General features: G+C 29.7%; 1 protein-coding gene across 1 annotated transcript; it reads left to right on the top strand.

The window, feature by feature from the left end:
* The first annotated feature begins 6,633 nt into the window (after positions 1–6,633).
* On the top strand, positions 6,634–14,519 carry LOC134713999 (uncharacterized). Its single transcript, XM_063575254.1, has 4 exons — positions 6,634–6,741; positions 10,604–10,794; positions 12,847–12,951; positions 13,803–14,519. The coding sequence occupies exons 2-4, from the start codon at positions 10,738–10,740 to the stop codon at positions 14,130–14,132; spliced, it is 492 nt and encodes a 163-aa protein (XP_063431324.1). The 5' UTR covers positions 6,634–6,741; positions 10,604–10,737; the 3' UTR covers positions 14,133–14,519.
* The last annotated feature ends 221 nt before the right edge of the window (positions 14,520–14,740 follow it).

Below are 14,740 nucleotides of genomic sequence, written 5' to 3' on the forward strand. Positions count from 1 at the left end.
CTAATCTGCATTTCTAATTTATCATGTAAGAAGATACAAATAAAGATTTATTAACGAAAATCAGGGATATTAGAACTCCAAAAGCATAAAAAATGTGTTTCGTCAATAGGGTACTTGTCTCTCTACTTCGAAGTAATATTCAGTACAAATCTTATATGTAAGAATATGATGCAAAAAATAAAGGTAACAGTAGTATATCGCTGTTCAAAAGTCATGAATCAATTGAGAGAAAACAAATCCGATTTACAAACTGAAACCGAGGGAAACACATCAACTATAAGAAGAAAGCTCGAAACAATAGAAACACTAAAGTATAACAACAACAAAAACAGCAATAGGCACAATTATAGATAAGACGACAATTATGGAAGTTTAATGTGTAACTACCCCCTGAAACCACATCGTACGTGAGTTGCGACAAATATTTGTCGCATCAATCACAACAATTCGTGATATTGACCCCTTTAAGGGCAAACACTATATAGTTATTTTTTTGTTGATTACCCCTAAAATACTGACATAATGTAAATCCATACACAGAAAATATGCAAACACGAGTTACTATTTGATATATATTATTTGAAAATTAACACTGCCATTGAAGCGGGGAGTTTGGCATGCCACAAAACAAGGTTCAACCCACCATATTTTTTTTATATAATTTCGTTACATTATAGTTCGTTTCTGTGTGTGTTACATTTCGGTGTTGTGTCTCTGCTGTGTCGTAATTCTCTTATATTTGATTCGTTTCCCTCAGTTTATAGTTTTTTCTCTATCGATATATGAATTTTGAAAAGCGGTATACTACTGTTGCCATTATTTTTTGCATTCTCAAATATACTTTATATTCGTTTGATATTGGAGATACTTTCAAAGTCACGTACCCGATTTGATGACATTTGTGAATTTTCCACTTTTTATCTAATAGCACCGTTACGAATAAAACGTGGATCATTTACCCTTAAAATATAAGTGGAGCCAATATCAGTAATTTTTCGTTATAACTTTATTGGAGTAGTTGTGTTTTAGGAACACACTCCTGTTGAAGAGTTCCGAATATTGTGAGCATGCAAGAACGTTACGTACTCATTGAGATATGTATACGTCATATGATTTGACATGGAATACGTTATTGGTACTTATAAAAATCCATTTCTTATGGATGATATTTTTATCATTTCCTTGTGTAATGGTCGTTTCATCATGAATCTGAAAGAATTCAGATATTTACGTGTTTTGACATTAATTGTGAACATCTCATAGAAACAGCTAATCAAATTACAAAATAAAATATCCAAACTCTTTTAAGGAATTAAGGTTGACTGGGTGGAATTTCTCATAGAAATTCCAAAAAGTAGACAGAACATCTCAGAATTGCATATACGTGAAAACAAAAACAAGTGATGCAAACTAAGAAACGGATTCAAATCTTGTTAGAACTTTTAGATCTGCGTCACAAAACAGTATATTGATTAGAAAATTAAAAACAAGTGGGCTTTGTTTCTAGATTTTATGCTTAAAAAGTAGGCTTCGTTTATCACTTTTTTTGTAGACTTCAAATTCTGTTTAATTTCTTATCGACAGTCTATGACTAGACATTAGACAATTATGAAAACGTGACAAATACTTTAGAATTGAATGGATCAATTGAGAGGTTTCGTTACAAAGTTAAAATACCTTCACTCGCAATATGAAATATTCGAAATTTAGACCACCCTATTGTAATGTACATGTCATGCTTTGTAACTCGAGAAGATGTCATTGTAACACTATTAAAATGAAACGAATTCCTTCGGAGAAAAATGAAGTTCAAAGGTGTGAAGTTTGGCAATCTGACGACTTGACCATTTTGGGAGACTGCTGGTTTTTTTTATAGTTAAACTAAACTCGGTTTAAAAAAAATACATAAAGAGAATGTGTTAAAAAAATATAAATAGAATTTCTCAAAATTTCTGTTTAAATAAGTTGAATATTAAAGGGGGACATATAATACACAATAATGAATCAGTTCAAATGTTATTAGGGTTTGATATTGTTGTTGGGAATCAATTTTAACAGTATACCACGTTTTCCCCTTCAAATGTTGCTGAAAAACACCAGGTTCAATCCACCATTTACTCCATTTGAAAATGCCTGTTCCAATTCAGAAATATTACAGTTATTGTCTATTCGTTTGATGTGTTTTATCATTCGATTTTGCCATTTGATAAGGGACTTACCGTTTTAATTTTTTTTGTGATTTTACTTTTTACAAAACAAAGTTTTCCGAACAATAGATCTTTGCTTTTGGTGAATCGTGTTTTTCTTGATCTTGTCCTATAAGTAATAAAAGTGTGTAAACATGAACCAAAATTGAAGTTTTTGTACAACTTTAAGCACTTGAAGTTAAGTAACATATTCAGAAATGCGCTAAATAATGTTGGTAGAATTTAAAAATCATCTCATAAATCTGTTATCCTGATTTTTATCTAAGATTGATGGACTTTTTGAATTCAGAAAAATAGATATCCTACCTATTTATTTACATCGGATAGATAATTGTCTGATGTATACATTATTGGAATTATTAGCGTTTATCAAATGTTTTCTCTTCGATTAACTTATAAAATTTAAGCAAACTTTCTTCACACAAAATGTAACAGTTTATTTCTAATAAGCAACAATGACTTACTTCTATACACAAATGATTCATACGTGTACACCTCCACAAAGTAAAATCAACATTAAAAAAAATCTTTTCACAAATGCTTTTGTTTTTGCAGAAATATTTTCAATTATTAATATCCGGTAAACCTTGCGCTTAATTGTTGAATAGTCATAACACTAATTATAACATTGAAATCAAGCAACAATACGGATTAAGATAACTCAAATGATATCCGGGAAAGAATGGTCAAAAGTTTAAAAGAGTGGGATCATTTTCAAAAGGTTGTAAATATCATACACGGTTTATTTTGCCACAAATCTTTGCTCTGCATATTGCACAAAGATCAAAGAGCAATTGAATGTCTCCATTTATAATTTGATACCCAAGTATATCTAACTTATCAAATTTTATGTGGGAGATTGTTTTCCTGGATTGTATCCTCGGAAAGTATTTGAGTTTTCCATTTCAAAAATATATAAAAAGCAATTTTTTAGAATACTTATGAAAAATAATTTTAACATCAGATTCAAGAATGACAGTTTTTTTAGCATTTATTTGTAAGTAGGAATAGTATGTGCAAAGGTTTAAAAATTGACCGATTGGTTTTCAAGTTTATAGTTTATAGAATGATTTATTCTACTGACGCAGAATAATTGTTTAGATATTTTTAAATATTCAGCATATGGTATATCTAGAGACATTTCTGCATTTCAAACTAACATTATTCCCGTGTCGTTAGAATATATTGCATTGGATACATGGTATTGTCATATAAAAATATAACACAGAAACAACATGATATGTTATATGACTTCCCTATATTCTAGTCCAAGGCAATCACTTAATTAAATCAGCTTACTGCTGTCTTGTATCTGAAATTTAAAACCCCTTTCTTTCAATATAGAAATTTGATTTTTGTAATATTGTACTTCTTATCTATTGTCATAATTACTCATAATTGAAAGAAGATATACCGTTATCCAGTTTTAAGACGTTTTTTATGAATATAAAAGTAAATCTTCAATAATTTTTCATTGTTCGAATCTTAAAGTTCGCTCAATGCTGTTAAACGATAGAAAACATTTGGAAAATTGACCTGGTTTGAAATAAATACACTTGCAATTCTAAAGGACTATTCTAATTGAACATAAAGAAAGCAATTTAAGTAATTACATGTCTCAATTCGTGACGTTGTAAGTAGCCTGCGAAATAGTGCTTAATAACTCTTATATATGTGTTAGGACTCTTTAAAACGAACATTTAAAATACTAATAGATGTTGGTTTTGAAACAAGCGACAACACTTACAATCTGATAAGGTAGACGTAGAAATGTCACTAATTATTTAAAAAAAAAAGCAAACATTACTTTAATAAATGTGGAGAATTATGATATAAAATCGCTCATATTAACAATAATGAACTACTTCTAAATTCTTATGGGATTTCTATGTGGATATAACATTACTGTCACAGCTATAGATTTTCGATGGTAAGTTTATTTTCTGAAAGAGTACCAAAAAAAGCCAAATTTGTTTCAACTGTTAATAAATTAAACTTATGAATGTATGCATATGTTACTTGCTAATCGATTTTCAATTTATGCAAACCTAATACCTTAAAATGATTTTTTTCTTGGTATTGTCAATAATAGGAGAGGATGTTTTCTTAGCAAATTAAGACATGGATTAAGAATAAAACATAAACTGAAACTGACAGTTCAACTATAACACATGTCCCTTCTTCATGAACTACTTGGGTTTTTTTTTTCTTTCGTGTCGCTTAGTCTTTTATTTTTATTTGGTTGGTGGATATTTTTTGTCATATTTCGTTTTTATGCATTTGTCCAGTTGAGAATGTGTCCTTGGGATGGTCAGCCTTTTGTTTTTCATTTTTTTGTCGGTAAGCAAGTTACATCGTCAAAAGAATGTGTGCATTTCCATTCTAAATAAAATAAAATCAGCAAAAACGATTTAAATTAGTTTTTAAAATCAAGTTATATTATGACTAGAAACTAAACGTTTCATGTGGTAAGTTTTCCCTGAAATGGTATCATTTACAGTTGAAAATATATATCAATTTTGAGAATTTTGCGTTTTGAGAATCTAACGAATCCGCTGAATTATCATTTTCTAATTTCTTTCTGTTAATGATAACATATCGATAGTATCATAAAAGAACTTGACGAGTACGATTTGCTATATCAGAACAATACTGGTTCGAATTTACCCATCTGTTTTGACTTCAAATGCTCTCTGCGTTTGATGTTTGAACAAAGATCTACAATTTGCTGGCCAAATCTGTAATACTGTAAACTTGAGCAAATATGTAAAGTAGCAGTTTTTAATCGATATTGTTGCTGTGTATTGAGAATCATAAGAACAAAATAAAAGTTATGAAATGTGAAGGTTATCAATTTACTGTTCCATTATTCTTATGTTAACTTTTATATTTACAGCAGTGCCGTTCCAAATTAAAGTCACTGTGTGTTAAATTAAAAGCAAAACCATGTTTTGGGATTAATTATAAAAAAAAAAGTAAAAATTTAAAAGCCGATATAACATAACAAAATAGAAATTTGCTAATTAGAGTTAAAACCAAAACTTACCGCAATATGGTATCTATATGCTTCTCATATTATGTTAAAATAATTCAAAATACCCTTTTCATTTTCATGTTCTATTGAAAATAACATCACTATAAGGCAGGGTTTATCATTTTTTCCAAACTGAAAATAGATTGGCCAGTTTATTAATATTGTAGATTTTCCCTTATTTTATTCCAATTTTACAAGGCATTTTTTTTTTACTTACAATGGAATCTTGTAAATCTCTTTTTAAGGTTCTGCTTCCTAATGTTTTCATATTTGTTTTGCTAAAATGCAATTGAACGTGGTAAAAGTATGGTCAAAAGTATGATTAATGCTAGTTGTTTGCTTCATGCAAAGGGATAAATATTCCTTACAATTAAGGAACAATAATACTGTAGTTGTTATAGTTACCACCGTCAATTGGCGATTTGATTTGGTCGTCAAATCAAAGTTGACGGTGGCAACTCTTCAACTACAGCACTGTTATTCCGATTCTAATGCATTACAAAAGTTTGAGCCTAAAAAGTTTCAAAAAATCGAAATAGAATGAAATTCCGCGAAACTTCATGAATAATTTTGGCACAAAGACGTCATGGCTAAACGTGACGTCATATAAATGAAAACTTACAAACTGAAGATTTGATTACGTTACCTCTACGATTGAAAACACATTAAAACGGCGATTTGATTAGATAATATTGAAGTAATCGAACATTTGTTGATCCGATCGATTCAAAATGGCAGGCATGTCAACTATGGATTTGGCGGTAACTTTTATCCAATGACAAAAAATGGTACATAAAAATGCATTTGAATAAACATATCATTAAGTATATTCTCACAAATTGACAAACTGGGATAAAAGATTGCTAGGAATAAGGAGTATAGGCTATACACTGCCATTCAAGGAGTTTTGGCAACTGTTCTTAAAGAAACTTAGAATGTGCCCCTATCTATATACGTCAAAAAATGACGTAGTATTTATTTTTTATGCAAATCATTCATATTTTTAAAGTCTTGCTGTGTAGAATACTAATTTTCCATGACCCAAAACATATTTTTTTCATAATTATTTCGAATTGAGGAGTGAAAGATCAATTCCGTCGAAACGGGAAAAAATATAAATAGGCTGTCATTTCTACTATAATTTAAAACCTTGATATTTAATAATTGTTGCTTACTCTTTAAAGAAAGTACTTAGCCTTCAACCTTACAAAGACTTTTAAGTGATTAAAATGAATACAACAAACGATTTCAACATAATACCAAATAATCCTGCTTATAATCAGGAGACATGAATTATTCAAAGATTGTCAAACCAACCACAGTTTAGATAAGTTTCCGTATTGAAGATTAAAATGTGTTTCTTCCGTTAGAATTCTTGATTGTTTTTATGTTGTACTTTTGTCGGACTTGCTCTAAACGGAAATTATAGCATCTGGTCAATAAGGAAATCCCAGTTATTAATTCTAATATTTGGATTATAAAGAGAATTTTCATGATAGAGTAAGTATAAAACTTTTGTTTGAAAAATGAGATTCATTCATTAAATTGAAACTTCTGTACAATATACCTCACTATGAATATATTGTATTCATCTGTTTGTGAGTAATAGTAATTTGATATTTATTCACATTATATTATCAGATAAACATACTTGGTGGCATTCGGCTGTTGTCTGTTCTATGGTCGGGTTGTTGTCTCTTTGACACATTCCCCATTTCCATTCTCAATTTTATCTAAATGAAATGAGTAATGTATATGTTAGCATCAAAAACAAGTTTTTGTAAGGATAGAAGTTTCATCTCAAAAATGAATAAATGAAGCAACAGAAGTATACCACTGTTCATAAACAATAATCCTTTGTTGGAAAGCATTTGTATCCTGTTATAGTTAACATATATTCTCAGTATATTCATAATATTTGGAAATTTCAGATTTACTCAATACGTCGTTCTTCATAAAAATCGTATGTTTTTGATTTAATGCACAACCCAAACTTGCGTTTTGACAAGAAAATATGACACACATCTCAGTTTCTATTTTATTTTATTTTAACAAGTTTTAAGTTGAACATTCTGCATACTAATATTGTTGTATTTTGAAGTTTTTATTAGTTCTTCAACGTTTATATAAGGTTTACGATTTTTAAATATCCTGTTGTCTGTTCTATGGTCCGGTTGTTGTCTCCTTGACACATTCCACATTTCCATTCTCAATTTTATTTGAATGAAATAAATAATCTAAAGGTAAAACTGAAAAACTAGTTTTAGTAAAGATAGACTATTCGTCTCAGACAGGAACAAATTGTACCAAGTCAGGAATTTTGGCCATTGTTATAATATACGTCGTTTCTGTCTGTGCTGCATATAAGAGTTGTGTTTCTGTTGGGTCGTTTTTATCCTTTTATAATTGATGTGTTTCCCTCAGTTTTAATTTGTAACCCGAATTTGTTTTTTTCTAAATCGATTTATAAATTTCAAACAGCGGTATACAACTATTGCCTTTATTTCTTGTGCATCATGCAAGAGCCATCGTTTGTCGAAATGGGCATCTGGTACAGGAAAATTAGTTATGTTGACAATCTACTTCTTAAACGGCAACAATAACAAATTAATATCCACAAAGATATCTATTTGCGTCAAAGTTCATTTTTTTTCAAAACAATAGAATTGTTTTATATATTAAACTATACAATATCAGGTTTCTTATAGGCGATGACAAGGACATTTCTATATAACAGTACCCTTTCTAAGCTTTACGATATGACAATGAGCATTAAATTAACACTAACAAGTAAGATCTTGAGTGAGAAAATTATGAGTTATTAGTTTTAAATTACATGCTATTTAATTTATTTCAATATTGAGGTGACTAACATCGACTACAGGAAGAAAACCAATACGAGGTCATTAGAACGAACTAGTGTTCAACCGTTGTCATTTGAATACTATGAAGTACTACTAACCGGAATTTATTACTACAGTACATTCAGTTTAAGTAGAATACAAAATCCTTTTTGTCCAGTTTTGACACTGCTGGTGGACGTGTTTTCCCCGTGGGTATCACCAGCCCAAAAACTTTTCGAAAAACTTAGGATTTTCTTATCCCAGAAGTAGATGACCTTAACCGTATTTGCCACAACTTTTTGGAATTTCAGTTCCTCAATGCTCTTCAACTTTGTACTTGTCATGCTTTTGAACTGTTTTGATATGAGCGTCACTGTTGAGTCTGGCGTATATAATTATATTCCTGGTACCTTATATAACTATTTTTTGAAGTATTAATACCAAACCACTGGTTGTCTTCTCTGTTCTTAAAACAAATCTACGATATTAATGTGTAAGTCACATTCATAAAATAGTGAGATAAGATGACAACTTCTTAAATCGTAGTCGCCGGATAGAAATTTGATAATAAATTGACAGTATATAAACCACTGATAATGATTTTATTCACTTCAATTGAATTGATGATTTAGCACCCTGTTACATCGTGTCTATGCATATACAATATGCAACACAATTGTAAATGTAATAATTTTCTCAAATCACTCTGTTCAACCGAAAATAAATCATTTATGTTCTTTTCTGATGACACCATGACACCAACCATGAAAAATAATACGTATGTATCAAATGTTTGTAATGAAATTATTTCTGTATTAATAAAGACAAACATCATAACAGAGACTGCCAGGTGCGGTGATCATCTTCTAACTTTATTAAACGCATAAAACATTTATAAGACAAATGTCCTCAATAGTTTTCACCACAAGTGGCAAAAGTTCATTCAAATAACATATAATGGCATTAATTCATTCAAATATCATATAATCTACAAAAGAGAAGAGCATAACTGGAATATGAACACTAAATATATAATGCATGACTTGTTGTATTGCAGATTAATCTTCCTATACCAAAATAAGTACACACTACTCGTTAGATGTTCTCCACCCTTGTCGATAACTTTTCTCGTGCACGCACGACTTTAAATACTAACGGAACTGTTTACTCTATTGTTAGTACAATTAGCCCGCTACCTGTACTCAAAAACTCATACGCCTGTCGTACATGTATATATATTTACAGTTAATCCTTGGTTTTTTTCCAAATTGTTTTATGGACATAGTAAAATGAGCACTGTTGTACTTGAAGTGTGTAAAACAGTTATATTCTATTTGGAAATATATAATTAATTAAAAATAGGAAAATGATAATTGAATATATAAATATTAGGATTTTCAAAACAGAGTAACAGTTCAAAATATGTAAACAATATTTTGAAGGAGAAAAAACTAAAGGCTAGTGCGTAAATAATGCTCTCTCTGTAGTTTGGTTGCTACGGATAGCCCACATCTTTCTAGATAACATTAATAAAAGTGTTCTAATAATAAAATTGTATAATTTCTGATAACTGAAATTATTTCATATATTTTGACTTCTATAGTGTTTCGGCTCGCATTTGCATTTAATTGCAGGGAATGTTGATAGTGCCTTCTTCAACTCTGTAACATATGTATGGTATATTTCATGTATTCTTCATTGTTTAGAATTAATACATTCGGTATTTTTTTGTAATGCTCTTCAATCAATACTTTATTTAGCTGTTTGAAATGTTTGATTCGATTGTCACTGATGAGTCCAATGTAGATGAAACGCACGTGTAGCTTTCAAAATTATAAGCCTGGTATCTTTGAGGAGTCTTTTTCATATGGTTATTCTTTAAAAACAAATTCCGAATACTCTTTCAAAGTAGAAAAAAAATCAACTAAACATTTGAATTAACCATTGATTTGTTTGTTGCTCAGAATAATTTTTCATTGATGTATTGAACAGTATGCCTAAATTGTATTTTATGTCCTATTTGTATAGTTTTTATCTTAATTTAATTTGATTTGTTAACTTCTTTTAAGAAGTTAATGAGGGTTATGCCCCTTTTACCGTATGTATAACTAGGTTTTATAGCGATATATGAATACGATTATGGCATTCCGCCTTCACATAAACGCGACTTGTAATTAGAGGCAAAGTCGCAATGATTGCAAATCTAAATGTTAAAAGGATGATATATGTAAAAGAGAAATAGCAATGTCTTAAGGTTTATATTTATGACAATATGGTACACACATATAATGGTAATTGAAAATCATTTTTCGGCTGTAGTGTTTTGTGGAGTGTGGATTCTGTCTGTCCTATATTTTTTAATATCCAACTGAAAATATTATTACATTGATTGTAATATTTATGGCAACTTTATAAAACAACTGTTCCTGTATGTTTAGAAGCAAACATTTTCTTATTATAGTCAAGTCTTATAAAGTATACATGCGAATTATCGTGGATATTTAATTTTTTTTTTCCAGACACAAGCGTTATACTATTCATACAGTTATATGACGTAAATGGAACGGAAACTGACTTATGTGGTGGTCAAAAGGGGCAATATAACTTTCATGGACAAGATATACATCACTTATTGGGATCATCCTTCCACAAAATGACAAGGAAGGCGAACAGACTACGATTTCATACATTAACTGTCATGAACAAAATAGTAAGTACATTGAATTTTTTTTTATCAAAGGTACTAGGATTATAATTTAATACGCCAAACGCGCGTTTCATCTACATAAGACTCATCAGTGACGCTCAGATCAAAAGAGTTATAATGCCAAACAATTAGCCAAAACAAAGTTGAAGAACATTGAGGACCCTAAATTCCCAAAAGTTGTGCCACATTTCATTGAATTAACACATAAATTTACTAATACCTTCATACATTTACTTATATATCAACTTGATTCAATCATTTATGAATATTAATAACATAAATGAAAATAACAAATAACAATTTTCATAGGTCAGATGTCAGAAACGCTCAATAATTTAAAATATCTTCACAGTCTATGTGACTAAAAATATACCAATAAATGATAGCTAAATCATCTATTCAGTCGGAGGAAGTTGGAGTCTCACTTTATAAACAATTTCTAAATATGTGTCAACGTAGAATTAAATACAAGAATGTGATAAATCATGCCAGTACCAATACACGTACTTTTAACGTTATGATAGCCTCGAGGACAAGCAGTAAATAAACTGATCATAGTATAATATTTTGTATTTACACAAGACGCGCGTTTCGTCCGCAAAAGACTCATCAGTGACGCTCGATTCCAAAAGAAATCTTAAGGCCAAATATAATACAAAGAGTATTGAGGACCAGAATTCCTAAACTTTTTGCCAAATACACCTAAGGTAATATATTCCGAAGGTAGAAAAGCCTTAATATAACCAGCATCATTTTCGACCCAATGATAGTGAATGACATAAATGAAGTGCTTTCGTGTCCTTATATAAATTAACGAACGATGAGAATGAAAATTAGATAAATAAATGAAAAAAAAATGACAAATTTAACTTATGTTCCGTGAATAAACTCATGATGTAGATATCAGCTCGGTCAATGTTTCCTGAGAAACTTTCAATATGTACTTTCAAAACAAAAACTTTCCAAACTCACTACATAAAACTGGCCAGCATGCAAGTAAAAATCCTCGAATTTTATCTTTGCAGAAGTATTTGCAACCCTAGATTGAAAACAAAAGCTTATTTATCAAGAATGAAAATGAATGATTTAAACAAATACGTGACTCTGTACTTTAAAAGATCCCGTCAGTATTATATTGGTCTATTATATGTCATGATATATTTATATTATCAATTACTATATGCGTTGAACCACAAACGTCAAAATCATTCAATCGCGTAGGGGAATTAACTATTTTTGGATTCTCATAAATTCTACCTATAACTTTTGGACTAGTTAGAATCTCGGTCTATTTCTGTAATTTATTCTTCCATACTTTAGATTTTTTAACCCTGTATGCTTACATTGCCTATGTAAATTTAAAAACTGTTTGTATGCACATTGAACGACAAATTTATGTTACGTATAAAAAAATTCTGACGTCAGACACTCAAATCAATTAATGTGTTCGTAGATAGAAGATGTTTTGTGTTCTATTAAATTGTCCCCCTTTAAAATTGTTATACGATGATGACTGATGTACCCATATTTTGACTATTTTATTAATTGTGACTGTTTATTTAAAGCATCATGTTAATATAACGGAATTTGATGAGACTGTTATTAAAGTGAGAGGGTTAGCGCTATAGAACCAGGTTTAATCCACCATTTTCTACATTTGAAAATGCCTGTACCAAGTCAGGAATATGACAGTTCTTGTCCATTCGTTTTTGATGCGTTTTGTTATTTGATTTTGCCATGTGATTAGGGACTTCCGAATTTATTTTCCTCTGAGTTCAGTATTTTTGTGATTTTACTTTTTAAACAAATTACAATATACTTGTTGGTTGTTTTTTTTTTCGAACATAACAGTCGGTCCGCTCTGTATCATAATTGGTATATACGGTACCAATTTTACTACACCAGAACTACATTTTGACAATATTTGTCTCTTCAGTGACGTCATGATAAATATATACGAAAATCAAAAGCTTATAAAAAAAAAATGAGGAGCTGAAATTTATTTCAATTTTGTAAGCATCGACACCTTCATATATATACATATTTACATTCCAGGAATTAGTTTACCCTTCAGTTAACAGAGTGACAGAAGTGTTAATAAATGATCGATGTCTAGATTATATCACTAACAGCACTCTTCTTGATAATAGCATCTCAAAGGTAATTATTGTTCCAGCCATATGAAACTTCAAGTTACAAAGAAGTACGAAAATGTTTTTTTTTTAACTAAATGACTAGTTTTTATTATAAAACTTATTTACAAATACTTTTTTCTCAAGATAATTCTACAATTTGTCCAAATTTAGTAGAAATTAACTTTTTCTTAGAAGTTTGCTTCCAGTAAACAATCGGCCAATATGTTTCCGTATGCAGTGAACTCAGTGTGACCTTTCTTTAAAAATCATGTGGTCGCAATACCCATGGATCTGTCATTTAAATAATAGTTATCAAAAGTACCAGGATTGTAATTTAATACGCCACTACATACGACTCTTACTGTACATTTTATACATGTGCTCAATATCCATTCTTCTTTGTTGATTATTAACTATAAGGTGACAATAAACTACGCGGCTTCAAACCATGGGAATTATTTAGCTTCAATAATTCACATCATAACAGTACGACAGATTGTTTTTACGATTATACTATATGGATGCGTAAAATTATAAAATCGTGCACATAAGATTAAGCTTAATATATTCTTCATTGGTTCAAGAAATAGATAAACATAATTTTCACCAGTTACTCGTTTCATATGTCTTTAGTATAATAGAAATATTTAATACTAGTACGCGTACATTTACATACCACATTCATACTATTCAGTGTATGATTTTTTTCATATTTTCATTTAATTCATTGTTAAGTTATCTCTCTATTCTTTATTGACTAGTAGAAAAAAAATTCTTAAACATTTTCGCTTTTAACTAAGCAAACACATATTTGATTAAAACTACGAAAACGTTTCAATACAAGAGAATATTTCAAATGCATGTTCTTTATTTTAGATTCATCTATTCACCATTCAATTTAATATGCTTCAAGAAGCTAGAGAAGTTGTGAACCAGTTACATGCTCCTCCGAATAATTTTGGTTTCAGTCTGTTACGACTAAGAAATAGCTACCTCAAATCATTGATGTGTGAAATTTCAATGATAATGCATATTTTAGAACAACCAGTCCCCTCGACAACAGGAAAATATGTGCAACTGTGTAAGAACCTTGACAGAACGGGAAAATATGAACAAGGATATTTTCTTCTGGATAGAATTGAGAAATTGTCACGGACTCTTCATTCCCAGTATTCATCTCTTCGACCTGATGACGTATTGTTTTAACTTTACAAACTAAATAAAGATTTCTAGTCAAGAAATCAAATGAGTAGCACTTATAGTGCTTTATGTGTATATTGGTATCAGGTGCAATAGTCATCATTGCCAAGATTACAAGATAAATAGTTTTTGAAGTAAAGTAAATTTAGATTTGCGCGATTAATTAGGTGTGGTAATAGTATTTATAACTGAACAAAACTTTACATGGATTTTGGATTTATTTATTATCATTATCTTTATTATTTATCATTTTGATCTTGTCGCATTAACTCTTTTCTTTCTTACTAAGCATTTTGATTCCCTTGCATTTATTTTATTTTTTATTATTTTGATTATGTCCCATTGATTTTATTCTTTATCATTTTTATTTTGACGCAATGATTTAAGTCTTCATTATTTAGCATTTTAATCTTGTTGCATTAATTTTATTCTTTATTGTTTTTTTTTTGTCGCATTCATTTTATTCTTAATGTATCATTATAGTTGTTTATTTTTTATATTTTTATTTCGAAATAAACGAATATCTACCTCACTTGAGTTTCATTGTTATTAATTGAACTTTTCCCCTCAAAATTATGAAAAGAAATACGTATGTTTGCCTGTTTATAATGCGC

The sequence above is a fragment of the Mytilus trossulus genome, chromosome 4, assembly GCF_036588685.1.
Source record: "Mytilus trossulus isolate FHL-02 chromosome 4, PNRI_Mtr1.1.1.hap1, whole genome shotgun sequence".
NCBI classification, from domain to species: Eukaryota; Metazoa; Mollusca; class Bivalvia; order Mytilida; family Mytilidae; genus Mytilus; species Mytilus trossulus.

What these genes read in the sequence shown, in the direction of transcription:
- LOC134713999 (XM_063575254.1), top strand. Translation starts at nt 10,738, where the DNA reads ATGACAAGGAAGGCGAACAGACTACGATTTCATACATTAACTGTCATG. An exon ending in TAACTGTCATGAACAAAATA is followed by an intron (nt 10,795 to 12,846) that starts GTAAGTACATTG and finishes TTTACATTCCAG; the next exon opens with GAATTAGTTTACCCTTCAGT. An exon ending in TTGATAATAGCATCTCAAAG is followed by an intron (nt 12,952 to 13,802) that starts GTAATTATTGTT and finishes TCTTTATTTTAG; the next exon opens with ATTCATCTATTCACCATTCA.